The sequence below is a fragment of the Mytilus galloprovincialis genome, chromosome 10, assembly GCF_965363235.1.
Source record: "Mytilus galloprovincialis chromosome 10, xbMytGall1.hap1.1, whole genome shotgun sequence".
Lineage (NCBI taxonomy): Eukaryota > Metazoa > Mollusca > Bivalvia > Mytilida > Mytilidae > Mytilus > Mytilus galloprovincialis.
This window is the reverse complement of record NC_134847.1, coordinates 27,554,150-27,573,742: the sequence shown is the minus strand read 5'-3', so window position 1 is coordinate 27,573,742 and position 19,593 is coordinate 27,554,150. Positions and strand designations below refer to the sequence as shown.

The window sequence follows — 19,593 nt, the reverse complement described above, 5'->3', positions numbered from 1 at the left end:
TACCAAGTCAGGAATATGGCTGTTGATATTCATTCGTTTGATAAGTTTCAGCTTTTTATTTTGCCATTTGCTTAGGGATTTTCCGTTTAGAATTTTCCTCGGAGATCGGTATTTTTGTTATTTTACTTTTTTCTATGTAGTTATGGATTTGAAAATTGATTGGAGAAGTCCAAGTGACAATTTTCCGATACCATAGTCAACCTTATAATAATAAAAGCCCCTCGCTCTAGTTTTATTAGGATATACCTTTCCATAACCAATCTGTTAGATTTTGTTATAGTACGATGAATGTTTTGGTATTGTTGCTTAATGCATATATATTATGTAAAAATGGTCTATGTGACAATCTTAAAATTTTTAAAAATATTTAGTTGAAAATTGTTTCAATATCGCTGCTGTTAGATTGCTGATGTTTCAGAATTTTGTTAGCTTAGTATTGAGTGTTTCTGTTCCTAAAGCTATTTTTTGTTATCTTCTTGATAATTGAAAATAATTCAAAATCTTAGTTTACAATACCCTCTGACAAGTAGTTGTTCAATTTTGGGTTTTTGGTTTTATTGTTCTTGCTAAAAAAAATTAATGAAACGAGCTTCAGACGCACATAATTTATGATTATTTTTAGTTGCAATGACTTTTTACTATTTACATTAGCATTCATCAGACGTAATCTAAAAATAAATTCTAAATTAGTTAAGGAAAGAGCATACCAAACAATAGTTAGACCAAAATTAGAATACTGCTGTACAGTTTGGGATCCATACACCTCAGAAAACATATATAAGTTGGAACAAGTACAAAGAAGAGCTGCAAGATATACTTGCAACAGATATCACAATACCAGCAGTGTATCTGAAATGATAGAACATCTAAAATGGCAATCCTTACAAGAACGCAGACTAAAAACCAGACTCCAAATGTTGCACAAAGTCATCAACAATGAAATTGCAATACCATCGCAAGATATACTCATAAAAAGCCAGTCTAAAACAAGAACTACCCATCAACAGACATACAGACAACTTCAGTGTAATAAAGACACCTTTAAATTTTCTTTTTTCAGCCAAACAATCAAAGATTGGAACAAATTACCACCCGATATCTCAAACCAAACCACTACAGACAACTTTAAGGATGCACTCACTCATGAGGTGCTCCTTAAAACATACTCTCATCTGAACTAAATGTGCTTATTGTTTTTATCTTATAGTTATAAAAAAAATATATATAAAAAATGTAAAAATTGAAACTAATAAAAAATTGTAAATTTCATAAATAAATATAAATAAATAAAAGTAATAAAAAAAATGAAATTAACTTAAAGCGACCTCATACAGGCATGCGCCGGAAAGTAATCCTCAAAAAGTTGATGGTATTCCGTAACTAAAGAAGAAAAGTTCTGAATCCGCCTCTGCTCCTGCGTCACTATCGGTGGTCGCATTTTAAATCCCCCCAATGTAATCTACCGAATTAGATTTATAATAGCTGGAATTGACATGACTGAAAAGGTGTGAACTAAAACTGAGAACTTCGAAATCAAAATTGTTCATAATAACTTGATATAAATTTCAGGTAAACGGACAGAAAGTCACAGGACAAAAAGTTACAGGACGGAAACGGTCACCGAAATGTGATAGGACCAATTTAAAAGGCACAGGACAAAAAGTCTCAAATAATTTATTGACATTTGTTTGAATGTATGAGAGAAAGATCTTGAAATATTTTCTGTTTGTAGTAACTTGCTTTACTCAGAGACGTCACATATAATAATGATATTATGAACAAAGAGAGACGTGGGTGTGACAATTTTGTATTTCCCGCGCAAACCGGCTTATACCGGAATAATACAGATATTCGGAACAGTTCTTGAGTCATCGATAGTCATTCATCTAGAAATTATGAAGCTGGAAGTCTGTGTTCTATGGAAACGTATTTAATCTTAATTTTATAACAGCTTTAACAATGGCAGGATCCATGCTTTGCAGATTAAACAACATTAACGGTTTGGTATTGAACAGGTAAACACATTTGGTATTTGCTTTTTAATATTTGTGTAAAATCGACTCATTTGCATTTGACCGCTATGCCCCCTACACAAATGAGAGTCTGTAGCAGCTAAAAGAGATGACAAATACCATATATTATACTGCTGAAGAATTATAATGGTTATAATTTATGCACACGTTAATTGTTTTCCATGCTTAAATCTGCACGTCCACTCCAGCTGATCAGGTGGAGGTGTGTCTAAATATTTGTAGAAGACTGGTTGACACCAAAATGTGACCATGACAGTTAGTCGGTTAGCTTTATAAGGCTTTCACTGACTGGTAAAAAATATTCATCCTTCACATTGAATGTTTAATGTGTGTAAAATCCAGACTACAATTTCCTGATTTAAAAACTAATTTAAAACTTAAATTTCCATTTCTAACAAATGTCTATAAATTAACATATTTCTGTTGTCAGTGTTGAAACCTGTCATGTCTGTCAACAGTCAAATACATTATTGTATGCACATAAATAAAAGTATGTATTTGTATATAATTTTAAAATAATTAACATATTAATTTTTTTATATTTTTGAACTTATCAATGCTTATTTCATGTAATTGGCTCTTGCACTAGTCATGCTAGTTATCACATTTATATGAAAGTGATTTAAATATAGGCAATATGAAACGTGTATAAACATTGCCAAGATTGATGTTACTTTTATTGTATAGGATAAATATGTGTCACTGTCATAGGTTTAGGGTTGCTTTCCTCCTCAGGAAAATAATACTAGGGTTTTGAAAGAGTGGAGTGTCCGTTATTGTACTTATTCTCCAAAGTGTTCTTGTCTAAATTCTTTAGTTCTTTTTGCCTATTTTTCTCTTAAAATAACCTTTAATTAATTTTTGTCCCCCTTTATTTGTAACTTTTTTTTACATATTATATTCTATTCTAATAATAACCCAAACCATCTAGGGGGGGAAAGGGGGGGGGGCTTACAACTATCTTTCAGAAGTGAGCCAAGTCACATTGAAATATTGAAATATGAATAAAGTTTAATACATTGTTCAAGTTGTATCAAGGATGGAAGTGTGCATTGGCAGATCCAGGGGTCCTTTGACCTTGGTTGGGAACCCCCTTTTTAAATTGCTGGATTTTTAAACATAAAAAAAGATATGAATAGATTAAACCAACACGTGCAATTGGAATTTTTCTAGGTCTGTTTGATTTGATTTTATAGATTAAAAATAGATGTTTCTCATTGCTTTTAACCGTATAAGAATATTTTATGTGCATCGAATTAGTAATCAAATGATTAACCGTAGTTTCACTTTCATTGTTGACATTATTTTTCTTAAAATAACCAGTACACGTACAATGATGACATTGTGAATCTCCAACTAGGGGTTAAATTGAAGTTCACATGAATACGGACTTAAAGAGGTCGACTCATTCACTTGCAAGTGAAAACCTAATTATCAATGTTTCTTCACGTTATTTGACAAAATTGAACCTTTTTGGCTGCAAAAAGCGAATTGTTAGTTCACTATTTCACTTTCATTATTGATTGATAAAAAAAAATCAAACTTTAGATTTTTTATATCTCGTAGCTAGGCCTAAATTAATATATTGTTTGTTTCCCCAATCCCGACCCTGCCAAGCCAAGTGTTGGTAGGTAGGTAGGGAAATAATTTTATTTTTCCAAAAAGCTTGAACAATATCGTACACTCTGGCAAGACAGGAAATTGGAAATGAATATAATAATATTTGACTTAGTTTTGACAATAAAATTTTATGAGTAGCACTGTTTTTGCAGGGTCGGTCGGGATTGGGGAACCAAACAATATTTTATTTTAGGCCCTAGTGCCCCTTTTAAATAATGAAAATGTGTACAGGAGTCGTGAAAATAGAAAAGAAAAAGGGTGTACAAGTGTGATAAGTTCATCATCATATAAATATATATACATCATGTACATGATATAAGAAATATGAAATAAAATTTGACTAAAAGCCAATATATTTATAATAATATTGAAGCTGCAAACAACAAAATATGTAGTAGAAATATAATAAAGTAGATACTTATCAAGGCCAATATAATCATGCTTAGTATGCATGTTACAGAAGCATGACAATACAAACACTGAAATTGGCTGAAAAAAATAAAATCTTTTGAAAACAAGACTGTTACATTGTAGTTGCCTCTTTCAATTTCCATTTAAACTGTCAACTGCAGACTGTTAATAAATTTCAAGTCCTGGAGAGGTTCTTTCAGATCAGGTATACTCTGTACAGTAAGTATCAATGAAACATTTCTCATTTGTTTAACTTTGGTATGTGCTGTAATATTGTATTTTTATTGACAGATTTTCGGTACCTTCAGTTGCAGCCTTTTCAACCAGCCATAATGTATTTGGGAAATACAAGATTCCAAAAGAAAAAAGAGAACTTATCAATCATTCAAGAGTTAGAGGGATTGAAATATTAAGGAACCCAAAACTTAACAAGGTAGAGTTTAATGAAAACCTTCAATTTCCTATTTTCCTTGCGTGGCAGATGTACAATACTTAGTCTTCTTACATTTTTGTCTTATTTCCCTTCTTAGGCAGCTTCTTCTTAGAAATGAAATAATCATAATACTGTGAATTCATTATTTATAAATATTATTTGTTGGATATGTACCAACATGACCAAGTTTTGTTGATTTTGTGCGTACCGCCACTAGTGAACCTTAAATTTAGAATTTCAATGAATTACAATTTTTTTAAGGCTTTGTATGCTGAGATTGATAAAATCAGGAAATAGAACATACGGAACAAATACAAGGTTTCCTCAATCCACGGAAATTTATAGCAATGCTTATAAATCCACAGTAGCATTTTAGAAATAAATATTGAAAAGTTATATAAGATGATAACATGATTAAAGGGAGTTTCAAAAGTCAAATATTAATAACCTGACAAAATCATGGAAAAGAGTAACAGAAAACAGTCTAACACACAGACACACACTACATATAACTTGTCGAAGTAATAGAAAAAAAAACACCAAAAAGGGGAGGTGATTTCTAGTACTTCATTAAACATGTCTTTTTCATTGTAACTTAATTCAGTCACAGGTACTTCTTGTACCATGTGTACACATAATTTTGATTTACATAAAGAATTAATATTAATAGACTTGTAGGATTATACAAGTGTGCTTTATTTACTGGTACATTGTATACATGTAGGTAAACATGGTAAACAGATTTTTGGCTTACATGTAGTTAAGTCCCTTAGTCATTCAGATTTATTTACTTAGTGGGACCTCTTAGATTACTTGCTACATTTACATCTCTCCCAGCTTAAATAAATTGTCTCAATCATGTTAATCATTCTTTTCTAATCTGACACACGACAGTCAGGTTATTTGAAAATTATTGTGAAATAAACAATTGTACATATATTTCTTGGTCCTAAGAAATTCTCCTAGAAGTGAAGTTTTAATGATAACTGATGGACATGTTTTTTCCAAAAATATAAACTTTTAGTTCAGTTTAAAAACTAAAGCAATTAATTTGTACATTTGTATTTTTAAGGGTCATGCTTTTACGTTGAAAGAGAGGCAGTTAATGGGAATACATGGATTACTCCCTGCTGCCGTGGTTACGCAAGATCAACAGATGAAAAGGGTGCTGAAAAATTTTGAAGAGAGACCAACAGATGTTGACAAGTACACCTATTTGATGTCGTTGTCCGACAGAAACGAGAAATTGTTCTATAGATGTCTGACTCAATACACAGAGAAAATGATGCCAATCGTTTACACACCAACTGTTGGAAAAGCTTGTCAGCAATATGGTGTATTATATAGGAAACCTAGGTTTGTTGATGAATTAAGTCAGTAAGATTTGATAGCTAGTCATGTGAATGATACATCAACCCAACATTCATGACATTTGGACCATAAAAAACCAAAAAACGGGTGGAAAATTTGCAGTGTCCATGGCCAAATGTTATCAAGTTTTCATAAATTGACAAGTATATCAAGAATTTGTAAATGAATCAAAAGAGTACCAAAAGTCTTCAGTCCACATCGAAATTTCTTGATATGCTAACCCAATAAGATATTTTCACAGACATCCACAGGTACTGGCTCATATAAATGATTACAGGAATTCCCTGAAATATTTGACAATTAAAAGACCACATCAACCACAAAAACCGAAATGGAACCTAATTCAAAAAGACATACAATAATGACAACAACAAAAAAGTTCAAATTGCTCAAAAGAAACAATTATGTAATCATAAACTCCAAGTGGTTATAAAATTGTATCACATTTAAATATATTTATACTTCTTTATTTTAGGGGACTATTCTTGTCTATACATGATGCTGGACATTTGTATGATATGATCTGTAACTGGCCAGAAGAGAATGTAGAGGTAGGACAGTGTACATATAAACACACATTTAATTTAAGTGTGCAACTTATAAGCGAGAACTTTTCTTAATGTCATGAACATGACATATCGAATTAGACTTATTACCAGGTTTATACTAACATGAGCAACACGACAGGTGCTACATGTGGAGCAGGACCTGCTTACCCTTCCCAAGCACCTGCTATCACCCCTAGTTTTTGGTGGGGTTCATGTTTAGTTATGTTGTGTTTTGTGTATTATTGTTTGTCTGTTGGCATTTTTTCTTTTTTACTCCTGGCTTAGTCAGTTTATTTTCTACTTATAAGTTTGAATTTGTTATCTTTCACCTCTCTTTTGAAACCTGCAAAGTGAAAAAAAAATACACTTCTCTGATCATCTGTTTTTAGGAAAAATGAATAAACTTAAGACTAAGAGAATAAAATTGTGTTTTCTACTGTATACATGATATGTAATTTTAGCATTTTAAAATCTACATTGAATAGGTTCATTTATTATTTACATGGTTCTCATCTTCACAATAACTTCATTTTTAACCGGATTTTTGTGACAAAAATGTCGGTTATTGATTTGGGGATGTACGGCGGGCGGACGGGCGGCAATCAAATGTTGTCCGTGCATTAACTCATGAACTGTTTTACCAAAGCTTCCCAAATTTTAATATGTTGTTACTGATGACAAAATGGAGGTCAAGTTCAATAATGACGATTTTGACTTTTACCGTTCAGGAGTTATGGTTCTTGAAAGATTGAAAAATGGTGTTTCCAGTCGTGTCCGTGCATTTTCTCATGAACCATTCAACCAAAGCTTTTGAAATTTTTATATGTTGTTACTGATGGTAAATTAGAGGTCAAGTTCAATAAAGTCGATTTTGACTTTTACTGATCAGGAGTTATGGTTCTTGAAAGATTGTGAAATGGCGTTTCCATTCACGTTGTTGCATTTACTCATGAACTATTCAATCTAATATTATAAGCTTTTCAAATTTTAAGATGTTGATACTGATGACAAAATGGAGGTCAAATTTGATATTGACGATTTTCACTTTCACCATTCATCAGTAATGGTTCTTGTGATATTGCCAGGACACAAATAAATATTAATAAATCCGGTTTGCTGTCGTTGTGACAGCCTCTTGTTAGATACTGGCTTTAAGTTTTGATCATGTATGACATATTCTTTCAGCATATGGCTTTACCAAAGGTAACAAGCAAATTTAAGAGAAACGGGCATGCTTTTTGAACCATTTGAACATCTGTAGATAAAATACAAAAAAAAATCTGATTCACTAGTTCAGGTTTTATTTAGAAAATAGTGATGATTTTTGTGTTGCATGTTTGCAATGCTGTAGTTACAAAAGGGATAACTACGGTTGACATTGGCTGTAGTCATTAGAATCTCGCATTGCTAATCAGCAACTACAGAATTCAACCCAACCTACACAAATTATTTTTCATGAAGTTGCACACATTGCTTTTTTTAGCTCACCTGACCTGAAAGGTCAAGTGAGCTTTTCTCATCACTTGGCGTCCGTCGTCCGTCGTCCTGCGTCCGTCGTCTGTCGTCCGTCGTCCGTCGTCCGTAAACTTTTACAAAAATCTTCTCCTCTGAAACTACTGGGCCAAATTCTACCAAACTTGGCCACAATCATCCTTGGGGTATCTAGTTTAAAAAATGTGTGGCGTGACCCGTCAAACCAACCAAGATGGCCGCCATGGCTAAAAATAGAACATAGGGGTAAAATGCAGTTTTTGGCTAATAACTCAAAAACCAAAGCATTTAGAGCAAATCTGACAGAGGGTAAAATGGTTGATCAGGTCAAGATCTATCTGCCTTGAAATTTTCAGACGAATAGGACAACCTATTGTTGGGTTGCTGCCTGTGAAATGGTTATTTTAAGGAAATTTTGCAGTTTTTGGTTATCATGGTTATTATCTTGAATACTATTATAGATAGAGATAAACTGTAAACAGCAATAATGTTCAGCAAAGTAAGACCTACAAATAAGTAAACATGACCAAAATTGTCAGTTGACCCCTTAAGGAGTTATTGCCCTTTATAGTCAATTTTTAACAACTTTTCGTCATTTTTTGTAACTTTTCTAAAAATCTTCTTCTCCAAAACTACTTTGCCAAATTTAACCAAACTTGGCCACAATTATCATTGTGGTTTATAGTTTAAAAAATGTGTCCGATGACCCAGCCTGCCAAACAAAATGGCCGACATGGCTAAAATTAGAACATAGTGGTAAAATGCAGTTTTTGCTTTATATCTTTGAAACTAAGACATTTAGGGCAAATCTTTCAAGATTTAAATGTCCATCAGAATAAGATATATCCCCTCACAAATTTTGAGTTGAATCGGACAACCTGTTGTTGGGTTGCTGCCCTAAAATTGGTGATTTTAAGGAAATTTTGCAGTTTTTGGTTATTATCTTGAATACTATTATAGATAGAGATAAACTGTAAACAGCAATAATGTTCAGCAAAGTAAGATCTACAAATAAGTCAGCATGATCAAAATTGTTAGAGGACCCCTTAAGGAGTTATTGCCCTTTATAGTCAATATTGAACAACTTTTCGTCATTTTTGTAACTTGTATAAAAATCTTTTCTAAAACGACTTGGCCAAATTTAACCAAACTTGGCCACAATCATAATACTAGGGTATCTATTTAAAAAAAAAGTGTCTAATGACCCCGCCTACCAACGAAGATGGCCGACATCAGTAAACACATTAACAGGTGAGCGACACAGGCTCTTGAGAGCCTCTAGTTTAGCTTGGATCAGTGTGATTTTTGTGATTTCATATATAAACCAAAACATGGACTTAAGCATTTCTACTTTTTCAATTTGAAATAAAAAGATGTGGTATTATTGCCAATGAAAAAACTATCCACCAAATCCACCAAATGATGACAAAAGTGCAGGGATATGAACGACTTCAGTTTGCCATTTCTACATATATTATTTGGAAATGACAGGCTCCATATGTATTCCTTGTAAAACTTGCTCATTTTAAAATGTTTCAGTCTTTCCATTTTCTTTTTTTTAGTGAACAAAATTTCATAAGTTCAATTTATTACTCCTATTAATCTAAACTTTATATAATTATGATTAATGGGGCTCGCAGGTATACAACATTTTATTTTTTAAATATAGGATTTTGCTACTTTTTTCTATAAATGATCTTTATCATATACTTGATAGAAAAACAAAAAAATGGGGTCACTTAATTTAAGCTCACAATCTGCTTTCGAAAGAAGCATGCATTTTTGTTAAGGTACTTTTTGTCTGTTAAACTTTAAATAGGAGAAATATGGGTAATTTCAAATTAAAAAAAGACTAAATTCCAGAAATCATCTAAGTTTTATAATTATTTAGTTTAAGTACAGCTTATTTGAAAATTTTAATAAGAAATATAGGTCACTGATGAGTTAAAAATTATAAATTTTAATTAAAAAAAATGTCATTTTTCACCAAAGGGAGATAATTTGGAGCTTTTTCAATGATATAAACATTTTAAAGGTCATCTGGGGCCAAAACAATCTATTTTTGGAGTTGACTTTTGTACCTTATGATAAAGTAACAATTAATAGTGTAATAAATAAATTTATAATGAAAAAAAAATGTTTAAAAGATTTCTCCTTTGAGCCGCCTTAAATGTTTCTTCTGGACATTTATGACTTGTTGCATGTCAAATGCATTATGACTTTATTTGGGGCCACCATTTGCCTTTACCTCTGCATTTTGATTGGTGTAAGCTATTGGATTAGTTTTTTAACACTTATAAGTGTCAATAGTTTTCACCAAGATGCAATTCTAAGAAAATACACCTTGATTGCCAAATTTAATTATGATCGTAGCCTTGATCTTTGACCTTAATCTTTTTTTCAATTTATTCAATAGGTCGAGTCCTTAGTGGTTTGTACCTATGAGGAATTTATTATACCCCACGCAACGAAGTTGCGGAGGGTATAATGTTTTTGACCCGTCAGTCCGTCCGTCAGTCCTGTTTCTTGTCATCGCAACTCCTCTCAAACCACACAACAGAATTTCACGAAACCTTTTCAGATCATGAGGACATACTATGTAGTTGTGCATATCGACGGGAAATTGCGATTCAATTTTTTTCTAGGAGTTACGCCCCTTTGAACTTATTTACTTTAATGTACTACTGCAACAGTTTGTCATCGCAACTCCTCTCAAACCACACAACAGAATTTCATGAAACCTTTTCAGATAATAAGGACATACTATGTAGTTGTGCATATCGACGGGAAATTGCGATTCAATTTTTTTTCTAGGAGTTACGCCCCTTTGAACTTATTTACTTTAATGTACTTCTGCAACAGTTTGTCATCGCAACTCCTCTCAAACCACACCACAGAATTTCACGAAACCTTTTCAGATAATAAGGACATACTATGTAGATGTGCATATCGACAGGAAATCATGATTCAATTTTTTTTCTAGGAGTTACACCTCTTTGAACTTATTTGCTTTAAGGTACTACTTCAACAGTTTGTCATCGCAACTCCTCTGAAACTACATAACAGAATTTCATGAAACCTTTTCAGATAATAAGGACATACTATGTAGATGTGCATATTGACAGGAAATCACGATTCAATTTTTTTTCTAGGAGTTACACCTCTTTGAACTTATTTGCTTTAAGGTACTACTTCAACAGTTTGTCATCTCAACTCCTCTGAAACCACACAACAGAATTTCATGAAACTTTGTAGATAATAAGGACATACTACGTAGATGTACATATCAACAGGAAATTACGATTCAATTTTTTTCTAGGAGTTATGCCCCTTTGAACTTATTTGCTTCAATGTACTTTTGCAACAGTTTGTCATCTCAACTCCTCTGAAAACACACAACAGAATTTCATGAAATTTTGTACATAATAAGGACATACTATGTAGATGTGTATATTGACAGGAAATTATTATTCAGTATTTTTCTTATACAATTTTTTTTTCTTATACTTATTTAATTTCTCCAATGACAATGTGGGAACGTGGGGTATGTGAGCGTGCTCACTAAGGTTCTTTAATTTTAGGAGACTTGGTAACAGCATCCTGTAACATTCATTTTTTTAAATTCTTTAGGATCCAACCACACTTACATGAAGAAGTTTTCTTAGATTTAATTTTTCCTACCGAGTACATCTTGGTATTTTTCATTATAGGCTGTAGTTGCTACAGACGGAGAAAGGATTTTAGGTCTAGGAGATTTGGGAGCCTATGGGATGGGAATACCTGTAGGAAAGCTAGCTCTGTATACAGCCTTAGGAGGAATACCACCAGAACACACACTTCCAGTCATGCTGGATGTAGGAACTAACAATAAGGTATGATGGTATTCTAAACCAAAATTGACAGAAATATTTTTTGGAAATTGCCTGCAATAATTATAAACTTTAATGTCCATTTGTATTTTTTTAACCAATTAATAGCTTGTAAAATGTAGAAATTGACATTCTATTAAAATGCCTTAAATAACATAAAATGAAAAACTGATTTTATATGTCTGTCTCAGTCAAAATAAAAAAAAAAACATCTGTCATGTCCTGAAAATATGACCATTTTGGAAAATATACATGAAGCTGTACAAAAATTGGTGTTTGTTCCAAGATCTTCAGATTTTGTTTCCTTTTTTAGAATTTCACTTTTCAACATTTTTGATATATTAATTTGTATGATTTTTAATAAATGCCAATGGCTCCAGAGAAGGCACAATAATGATCCATTTGTCAATCTGTTTGTCAACATAGTCTGTCTTGTTTGCCTTAATAGGTTATTATATATTTATAGACAATATTGGAATAGCAGAAATGAAGCTCACTTTAAATTTTCAGACTTGTAATTCCAGAGTCATTAGAGTGGCCATTGTTGACCCTAGGCATAAAACCTGGTGAACTACACAGGCTGTATTTTCAATTGAGAGATTTCTTTTGTGAATTTTTCAGAAACTTCAAGAAGATCCATTATATATAGGTAACAGAAATCCCAGAGTAACAGGGAAACAGTATGATGACTTTATTGATGAATTTATGCAAGCTCTCATTAAAAGGTAATATAAACAAATGTAAATTAGCACTCATGACACATTTTCTAATGTTATCTTTCAAATTTATGAGCTCAAGGTAAGTGGCTCTCTTCTGGTATTCCGTTTTCTTCCCACAATAAAAACTGGTTGCCATGAATTTTGAGGTCAATGGTTCTCTCCAGGAACTGCCTCTTTGTCCACAAATACAAACTGGATGCCATGCTTTTATAAAGTCTGGGGTTTCCCATTTAGACTTTCTTGTTCGTATTCTTCATGTAAATTTTATTTAAAACTTGTATTGGAGGGAAAAAAATCCAGCCATTAAGCTTTTAACTATTTTCAAACTTAGGTCTGTTGTGGTTTATTAAATATGAAATCTCCTTTATACTTTAGAAAGGGTATTCCACTTAATTGAATGTGAGAGGTTGAGTAGGGACGTTGCTCTTATTCCAAAATAGGATTTTGTGTCTTAAAAAAGCATTAAAGCAGCAAAACAAAGATATTAATGTCTTTGAACTCTCAAAGGATTACACTCATACATTTTTACATTCAAAACTTATAGGTTGCAGTAAAAGGACTGATTTTCATTTTAAAATTTGATGATGGCAAAAACAAAAGTAAATTTTACAGCAAAAAAAGTAAATTTTACAACAAAAAAAAATAGCCTATTTTTGTTGTATTCTCAAAAAAACGTTTTAATCAAAGAAAAAGAGGTGAACTGTTAGTAAATATTGAGATATATTTATTTGAATGTTCCATTACTTCATACCCCTTTTTCTTCTCAGATATGGAATTGACACATTGATTCAGTTTGAGGACTTTGCCAACAATAATGCATTTAGATTTTTGGAGAAATATAGAGATACATATTGTATGTTTAATGATGACATTCAAGGTAAGACAGGAATTTTCTTATTGAAAATAATCTACTAATAATAAAGAGTATTGGGTTTCATACATTTATGCCTGTCATATGCCTCTGTCTGTCTGTCTGAGTTTGTATCCATCTGAAGGTCCTACAAAGGTAAGACATAATTTATCAAATTTTCTGAAATTTATATCAGCAGGAATACTACATGTACACTGCAGAGCCAGGTACATGATTTAAAGGTGAATAAATTTTATGGAAGTATTGATTAGAGGTTTCATAGGTCCTTGAAGATAAAAATGAAATCTGCTTTATATCTACATACATGACGTAAGAAGCTATAAACAGTATAACAAATGTAATTATAAAAGTTCTCCATGCTCAATATAAAATCTTTTGTTTTTTATGCCCCCACCTACGATAGTAGAGGGACCATTATGGTTTCTGGTCTGTGCCTCCATTCGTGCGTCCGTTTGTCCGTTCTTCCGTTCAGGTTAAAGTTTTTGGTCAAGGTGGTTTTTGATGAAGTTGAAGTCACATCAACATGTAACTTAGCACATGTGTTCCCTATGATATGATCTTTCTAATTTTAATTTCAAATTAAAGTTTTGACCCCAATTTCACAGTCCACTGAACATGGAATATTATAGTGCGAGTGGGGCATCCGTGTACTATAGACACATTCTTGTTCAGGCTTAAGTTATGACAAAATTTGAGACGGTTCTGAATTGTAAGCATATATCTAGATCTCCCTTTTACAATGTCTTAATTACTCATAACAACAGCTTGAAATTATCCAATATAATAAGGTTCATGTATTTATGAGTTTGAATTTTCGATATTTACAGGAACAGCATCAGTAGCTGCAGCTGGTATTATTGCCTCTATGAGGATCACAGGCAAAAAGTTATCTGAAAACACTTACTTATTCCAAGGAGCTGGCGAGGTAATTTCTTTATAAATATTTTCTTGGTTTTGATAATAAACAAAAATTTCAAACTATTTAACAATGTGCAGAATTTTGCAGTGCTGATGAGTTTATTAAAAAAAAGCATATGGTTATGCACTTAGCTGACTCAAGGATTATATATACTGTAAAGTCATAAGTAAAAATGTCTATGATTCTTATGGGTTGAAAGTGAAAAAAATCTTTAGACTGTACAGTTAATAAAACATTATACAGTCAAAAGAAAAGATTTCGAAATTAATTACCTTAAAATTTGAGAAATGTAAATCTTATTTAACACTATCCGATAAATATTTTTTGATAAATGAACTTTTGAATTTTTATTTTTCAGGCCAATATAGGGATAGCTCATCTTATTTCTTTAGCAATGGAAGATGAGGGTGTCTCCCATGAAGAGGCCATCAGCAGAATATGGATGGTAGATTCAAGAGGACTACTTGTTAAGGTAACATATGTTTAAGGTACAGAGGAATGATTTACAATGAAAAATATCAATGAATTATTCAAAAACTGTACAAAAGAGCTGTTCTGGGACTAAATATGTAGGGGTAAACCAAAATGATTATAGTTTACCCTGCCATACAGTAAGGATGTACTTAGGTGAAATTAAATAAATCAAGAATATAAAATTGATACTATAAGCCAGTAAAGCATTTGTTAAGGATCAAAATAAGCTAAAAATATTGATAGGTCATGGATCTCCTTTTTGAGATATTTGAGATTTAAAATATGGCGGGAAAAGGCTGACTTCGACTTTTATCTTAAATTTGCATTGGTATTATTTGAGTCTCAAATCAAAAGAAAGAAAATCAAGAATCTTCTGAAATTTTGGTAAATGACCTTTTATGAGCTATTAAGTCTTATATAATAAAATAAATGGGTGTTATGGCGTAAAATATTTTACATTGTATTGTATGGAAAAACACCAATGAGTCCGAAAATTTGACACAAATTCCAAAACCTCACCTTAGTACATCCTTAAAGTTTTATTGATTATTTTCTATGATTGTTCAGGCTGTCTTTCTTAACAAATCTTCACCTATTAAATTTTGATAAAAATGTCAATCAATTCTGGAACAGTCTCAAAGGAATAGGACTTGTTTGACCAAAATGAGGCCCTTAATATTGAACTTTATGATATCACATCTAAATAATAATGTTAAAATCAACACCAGTCAGGGATATAAATCTATAGGGTTATTACAGAAAAATAACATACATTTGTTATTGTGAACTAAAAATCAAAGAACTGTGATAACATATGTATGTTACATGTTTCAAAGGGACAATATACATCATTAGTTTAGTTAAAATGTATAAAAGTTCTATTGATATTACTTTTGTCTATATGTATACCTAACTATTGAAAGATGTAACAGTTCATAGTTTGCCAATTTTACATAGTACACCAATATGTTATTACAGAAAAATAATGCCTGTAATAACAAAAGGGTGTTGTCACAGCTTCTCTATATCACTTCAAAGCATTTGCTCAGACAAACATCATGCTTAATTACAATGTATTTTGATTTATTGTAAGAAATAATGACCTGAGCATGTAATGAGGTTCTTCGCAAGTTTCTCAGTAATTCCCAAAGGTATTATATAATAAGTTACATTCCTTTAATAACTAAGCCTTGTTATCACAGCTAAGTTTATCCCTTAATAGCCTTGTCTCATTGATTAAGCATGGTTAATCAAAAATGAATTAATTCAATAAAAAAAATACATGAAATAGTTATCAAGGCTATGCATTTAGTTTCTGCGCAAAGTCTCAAGAGTTCCCTAGAGCCCACTATAAATGAAATAATTTTACAAATAACAAACATACCGGTATGTTATTACAGATTTAGAAAATTTAAGGAATAAAGAGTAGACAACTCATAAAAGTATCTGTAATAACACACACAAGTTATTTTCTGTCATAACCCAGTATAGATTTATATTTCTGACTGAACACTAGACATTTTTATCTATGTACATGATGTACATTTTTTTCTATTCACTATTTGTATTGGACATCATTTTTTTCAAAACCATAATATTCCAGTTTTAGCCATATTTCCTCTTTTATTGACATGAGGAAATGCATATCATAAAATTATTACTTTCATCAACAGAGTACTTAATTATCAAATCACAATGATCTCTAACAGTGTTGACCATGTTGACAGATAAATCAAAATTAGGAAAATAATATCTACATTTGGGTTTACATCGAATATTCATGTTGTTTTATCTGTCAAAACTTTTCCTTGTCTTCTGACACCTTTTGAAATTGTGTTGCTTTCAATTATGTTTATACTTCCTCAATTTAAAAAACTATCGTACACTTTTACAATTTGTGAAGTCCAAAATCATAACCCTTTAGATTTACTTCTTATTTCATACCATGTTTTTCAAGATCTTTTTTGTTGCATACAAACTGTGGTGTAATGGTTGGTTGTCTTTCAGTTTTAAGATTTTGTAGCTTTATTTTCAGGACTTGCTAAAGACTTAAAAATTTGTATTTTCTGTTTCTAACCTAAGCACCCATATTTACAGTTTTAGAAAAGGCTGCAGCTCTTTATCTGACGAATGTGTACGAGTATAACGACAAGTCTTCCTTCAGGCTGTTACATTGTGAATTAGTAGGTTAAAAAAATGGTTAGGGCTATTCCATTAAAATGTATAAGGAAGGGTGGGAAGGGAAGTTTAATTATTAAATGTGGGTCAGGGGTCTTTTTATACGCCCGTCGTCTTTTAGACGGGGCGTATTATGGTATACCGTTGCCCGTCCGTCCGTCTGTCCGTCCGTCCGTCCGTCGTCCACACTTCGGACAATAACTCAAAAATACTTTCACCAATTTCCATGAAACTGAAGTGAATTGTTTATATCTATTGACGTAAGCTCCCTTTCGTTTTTTTTTAATTTCAGATTTTAAGTTTTGGATTTATGGGGCTTTATTCATAAAAAAGGGGGGATTTTCAACACTTCGGACAATAACTCAAAAAGGCTTTAACCAATGTCCATGAAACTTTGGTGAATTGTTTATATCTATTGATGTAAGCTCCCTTTCAATTTTTATAAATTTCAGATTTTAAGTTTTGGATTTATGGGGCTTTATTCATAAAAAAAGGGGGATTTTCAACACTTCGGACAATAACTCAAAATGGCTTTCACCAATGTCCATGAAACTTTGGTGAATTGTTTATATCTATTGATGTAAGCTCCCTTTCAATTTTTATAAATTTCAGATTTTAAGTTTTGGATTTATGGGGCTTTATTCATAAAAAAAAGGGTGATTTTCAACACTTCGGACAATAATTCAAAAAGGCTTTCACCAATGTCCATGAGACTTTGGTGAATTGTTTATATCTATTGATGTAAGCTCCCTTTTAATTTTTATAAATTTCAGATTTTAAGTTTTGGATTTATGGGGCTTTATTCATAAAAAAAGGGGGATTTTCAACACCTCGGACAATAACTCAAAAAGGCTTTCACCAATGTCAATGAAACTTTGGTGAATTGTTTATATCTATTGATGTAAGCTCCCTTTTAATTTTTATAAATTTCAGATTTTACATTTCCGTGTTATGAATTTGTATGCTTAAAAAAGGGGGGATTTTCGAATTTTGGGACAATAACTAACACTTTCACAAAATGTTATGCAACTTTGATAAATTGTTTATATCTATTGACATAAGCTCCCTTTTCATTTTTATAAATTTTAGATTTTACGTTTTCTTAAGTAATGAATTTTTATACCTAAAAAAGGGGGATTTTATGAAACTTTGGTGAATATATTAATGTAACATCCCTTTTGATTTGTATATATATTTCTAGTTGATCATATAAATTCATTTAAAGCATAAAAGACAAGTTAAAAGAGCAGCGGGCGTATCATGCGCTAAAGCGCAGCCCTTTATTTTAATATGCATCTATAACCATTATGGATAATTTTCTAAAGGGTTCTTGGTTGTAGGGACATTTTGAAATTCCTTTTCTACCCTCCCACATACATTTTAATGGAATAGCATTTAATATTAGTATTAAATAACATGTTCTAATCCTTATATGCATGTAATAATTACCATTCAAATTCTAATGTTACTCAATTCATTTACTTTATATTGTATACAGGATAGACCAGCAGGGGGAATCACTGGACATAAAGAACTTTTCTGTAAAGCACACAAACCCATTGATACATTAGGAGAAGTTGTCAAGGAGATTAAACCATCAGCTATTATTGGTAGGTATAGTTTGAAATTAAGACAACAAATTGAAGAATCAGTCACAAAAAAAAATACAGTGAGTTGATTCATTTATTTCGAGGATATCAATTTTTGTTGGACTAGAAAAAAATTGTATTTTCATGGAAGTTTTTTTTTGTTGATTTGCCGGGTCTGAATACATGCTTATAAATAATCAGCACTTCGTTGAGTATTTAAATTAGTGGTTCACATTTATCCAAGAAATCAACAAAAATTGGTATCCAATGAATAATAATGAATCCATATTATATACTGGGCCAAAAAAGTTTAGCAACAAAAAAATGAAATTTAATTTTATTACAAAATCAGAACAACATATAATTTTGATAATAAAAAAATGGAATTATGATATGTCAGAAGCAACATGAATGTTTAACACTCATATTCATTAGGATATTTTTTGTATGGAGTGCGGGAAATGCAGAAATGAGTATAGTGTTATTCATAATCAATTTCTCAGCCATTCTCTAAGTGCATCAATGAAAGATTGGCAGGCACACCAGCAGCTGCCCTTAGTCAATGCACTACTCTTATGGCCGGAAAAAACTTGTCACATGTTGATGTAAAGCAAAGGAAGCGCTCCTCCCTTGACAATGGTTGTTTTTGGTCTACGACATATCGACCTATGCTGTTGCAATTTGTTGATATCTGTTTTTAAGTCTGTAAACTGTTGACTTATGCACATCAAATCGAGCCACGATGTCAGCAACACTCATGCTGGCATCAACCATTCCAAGAACCATCTGGCGGTCATTTTCGGAGAGGCCTGGTTGACACCCAATGCAATTTTTAAAACTTTTATGTGTTTTTCTTACCAATGGTGTTTCCGAAATTCTTCAATTTGTTCAGAAGAAGTTTTTTTTTTATTTTAATTGCTTCCTTCCAGGGAAGCAATTCCCCGACATATTTTCCGTATGCAAAGTGACCTCAGTGTGACCCATCTCTTAAAAATCAGGTGATCGCAATACGCATGGATATCCTTAAAATAAACTATTATTTGATTGTACATGTTAAATACGTGCTC

At 31.9% G+C, this 19,593-nt stretch overlaps 1 protein-coding gene across 1 annotated transcript in view; it reads left to right on the top strand.

Moving 5' to 3' along the window:
- The first annotated feature begins 4,361 nt into the window (after positions 1–4,361).
- Positions 4,362–19,593, top strand: part of LOC143047308 (NADP-dependent malic enzyme-like) — a 30,293-nt gene continuing 15,061 nt past the window's right edge. The window contains exons 1-9 of the mRNA XM_076220348.1: positions 4,362–4,497; positions 5,570–5,853; positions 6,344–6,419; positions 11,618–11,779; positions 12,398–12,501; positions 13,263–13,372; positions 14,194–14,291; positions 14,644–14,757; positions 18,436–18,547. Of these exons, the coding sequence (XP_076076463.1) occupies positions 5,603–5,853; positions 6,344–6,419; positions 11,618–11,779; positions 12,398–12,501; positions 13,263–13,372; positions 14,194–14,291; positions 14,644–14,757; positions 18,436–18,547 (1,027 nt within the window). The 5' untranslated portion in view covers positions 4,362–4,497; positions 5,570–5,602. The remainder of the gene's footprint in view (positions 4,498–5,569; positions 5,854–6,343; positions 6,420–11,617; positions 11,780–12,397; positions 12,502–13,262; positions 13,373–14,193; positions 14,292–14,643; positions 14,758–18,435; positions 18,548–19,593) is intronic.